This window comes from Argentina silus, assembly GCF_951799395.1.
Source record: "Argentina silus genome assembly, chromosome: 16".
Lineage (NCBI taxonomy): Eukaryota > Metazoa > Chordata > Actinopteri > Argentiniformes > Argentinidae > Argentina > Argentina silus.
The window spans coordinates 503,320-506,674 of NC_139670.1; the positions used below are offsets into that span (position 1 = coordinate 503,320).

At 52.0% G+C, this 3,355-nt stretch overlaps 1 protein-coding gene across 1 annotated transcript in view; it reads left to right on the top strand.

Moving 5' to 3' along the window:
- The window catches only part of mmp25b (matrix metallopeptidase 25b), a 9,520-nt gene extending 6,521 nt beyond the window's left edge, over nt 1–2,999 (top strand). Inside the window, 3 exon segments of the mRNA XM_083687947.1 lie at nt 507–659; nt 1,755–2,042; nt 2,721–2,999. Coding sequence (XP_083544073.1) covers nt 507–659; nt 1,755–2,042; nt 2,721–2,977 — 698 coding nt within the window. The 3' untranslated portion in view covers nt 2,978–2,999.
- The last annotated feature ends 356 nt before the right edge of the window (nt 3,000–3,355 follow it).

Genomic DNA, 3,355 nt, shown 5'->3' on the forward strand with positions numbered 1-3,355 from the left:
TGTCTGTCTGTCTGCCTGCCTGTCTGTCTGCCTGCCTGCCTGCCTGCCTGTCTGCCTGTCTGTCTGCCTGCCTGCCTGCCTGTCTGTCTGTCTGTCTGTCTGTCTGTCTGCCTGCCTGCCTGTCTGTCTGTCTGCCTGCCTGTCTGTCTGTCTGTCTGTCTGTCTGTCTGTCTGTCTGCCTGCCTGCCTGTCTGTCTGTCTGTCTGCCTGCCTGCCTGCCTGTCTGTCTGTCTGTCTGCCTACCCTGTCTGTCTGTCTGTCTGACCCTTGACCCCTGACCCTGTCTCGCATGTCTGACCCTGATCCTGACCCCTGACCCTGTCTCCTGTGTCTGACCCCTGACCCCTGACCCTGTCTCGCATGTCTGACCCTGATCCTGACCCCTGACCCTGTCTCGCGTGTCTGACCCTGACCCTGACCCTGTCTCCCATGTCTGACCCTGACCCTGACCCCTGACCCTGTCTCCCCTGTCTGACCCCTGACCCTGTCTCCCGTGTCTGACCCAGGCCCTCACTTCTGGCGGGTGCAGAGAAGCGGCTCGCTGGTTTCCCTCAGACCAGCTCTGATCACTAACTTCTGGATGGGTCTGCCCCAGGGGACCAATAGGATCGATGCTGTCTATGAGAGGAAGAGTGACAGCTGCATCATCTTCTTCATTGGTGAGAAAAGACCACGACAGACCCTATACAACCCTATACAACCCTATACAACCCTATACAGCCCTATACAACCCTATACAACCCTATACAACCCTATACAACCCTATACAACCCTATACAGCCCTATACAACCCTATACAGCCCTATACAGCCCTATACAACCCTATACAGCCCTATACAGCCCTATACAACCCTATACAACCCTATACAGCCCTATACAACCCTGTACAGCCCTATACAACCCTATACAGCCCTATACAACCCTGTACAGCCCTATACAACCCTATACAACCCTTCTTTAGTCTCCTCAGGAAGAAGAGACGCTGGTGAGCCTTCTTGATCAGGGTAGAGGTGTTGAGGGTCCAGGAGAGATCCTCAGAGATGTGGACACCCAGAAACTTGAAGCTGGTGACTCGCTCCACCTCAGTCCTGTTGATGAGGATGGGGGTGTGTGTGCCAGCTTTTGACTTCCTGAAGTCCACAATGAGCTCCTTGGTCTTCCTGGTGTTGAGAGCCAGGTTGTTGTCGTTACACCACACTGTTAGGTGCTGGACCTCCTCCCTGTAGGCCGACTCATCGTTGTTGCTGATGAGACCAATCACCGTTGTGTCGTCTGCGAACTTAACAATGGTGTTTGAGCCATGTACAGGTGTGCAGTCGTAGGTGAAGAGGGAGTAAAGGAGGGGGCTCAGCACACAGCCTTGTGGAACGCCGGTGTTCAGGGTGAGGGTTGAGGAGGTGTGGTTATGTAGCCTAACAGACTGCGGCCTGTTGGTTAGGAAGTCCAGAATCCAGTTGCAAAGGGAGGAATTGATGCCCAGCTTGGAGATCAGTTTGGAGGGGATGATGGTGTTGAAAGCTGAACTGAAGTCAATGAACAGCATTCTCACATAGGTGTTGCTATTGTCAAGGTGGGACAGGGCGGAGTGAAGTGCCGTTGCGATATACAGCCCTAGACAGCCCTATAAAGCCCTAGACAGCCCTATAAAGCCCTATACAGCCCTATAAAGCCCTATAAGGCTCTCTCCTCTTTTCTCTCCCCCCCCCTCTACTCTCCCCCCCTCCCCCCCCCCCCCCCCCCCCCCCCCCCTCCAGGTGCTCAGTACTGGGTCTTCAGGGACACCCAGGCCCTGTCAGACTCCCCCCGGCCCGTGGCAGAGTGGGGGATGAGGACCAGGGCGGGGCGGGCCGTGGACCGGGTCGACAGCGCCTTCATCTGGGCCCACAACGGCAAGACCTACCTGTTCAGCGCCGGAGAGTTCTGGAGGTTCGATGAGACCCGGCGGGGGGAGGAGAGGAGGCCCGAGGGGGATTACCCCAAAGACGCCACCCTCTGGAAGGGCGTGCCCCCTGACCCCGATGACATCATCAGCTGGACCGAGGGTATGAGTGACACAACCTGATCTCATATGTAAGAATGTTCTGATTGTTCGTGCCTCAGAATACGACCTACGTTTACGTCTGCTTGACCATGTGAATTAGGACTTGTGTGGCGGTTAGGCATTATTCAAGTGGTTAAGGTTAGGGGAAGTTGTCAGGGGAAGGCATTGGCAAAATTTAGCATAAGCAACAAGAATTAGCAAGAATTAGCACCAAATAAAAAGTAGTGTCCCAAGTGTGACGTTCGGGTTGCTAGTCGGGTGGTTCACGCCTCCGCTGCCCCGCCAACCGCCAACCGCCAACCGTCAACCGCCAACCGCCAACCGCCTTATGCACTTCCTCCCCTCCGTGTCATGCGTAGGCAATTCCGCTCACGGCCACTGGAGGTGTATGTAAACAGTTCCCCTCACTGCCACTGGAGGCGTATGTAAACATTTCCCCTGCCGACCACTGGAGGCGTATGTAAACATTTCCCCTGCCGACCACTGGAGGCGTATGTAAACAATATGTTTTCTGTGGCGTCAACAATCAGAACATGCGTCTGTGTCCCAGGGTGAGCAGGCTGACTAAACAATATGCCAATGTTTACATTCTGGGTTTGTGATGTCACATCTAAGCCTATTGTTAGTCAAGTTTTATAAGCATTTCAGACAGATCAATTGGCTGTCGATCTATCCCCAGGCGATACCTACTTCTTCAAGGACAACCTCTATTGGGTGTTGAAGAAAGGAGGGTTGGACCAAGATAATGTCACTCCGAAATCCATCAGCGTCGATTGGCTGCTGTGTCCAGCACCCGCCCCCACGCAGCCCCCGGCCAATCCACACCCAAAAGGAGGAGACTGTAGCTGTGGCTTAAACAGCAGAGCCTCTGTGATGCCCAGCTGCGACTGGCTGATCCTGCTGTCAGTCATAATGATGTTCAATAAATATGTTTGAAATAGAGAGTTGATCAATATAACAAGCCATTACATTGCATTATTTGGAAAATATTTGCTGATCGTTTGAAATGTTTGCTTTAGCTTAGGGTTAGGGTTAGGGTTTAGGTTTCGGGGTTAGGGTTAGGTGTAGGGTTAGGCACTCTGCTGTGTACTACTTTTGTATTATTATTAAACCTTAAAATGGGAGTTTTAAAAGAAGTGCTTTAGAAACAAATACCTGACACACCTTTAGATGGCGCTGTTGTCTTACAAGCTAAAACTTTGACAGTCAAAATGTACTGAACTGATGGAGTTGATGATTTGATGAAGTTACTAATTTGTAACAAAAACAGAATGTATATGAAATAAGATGTTAACATGGTGTGTTTTGGGACAC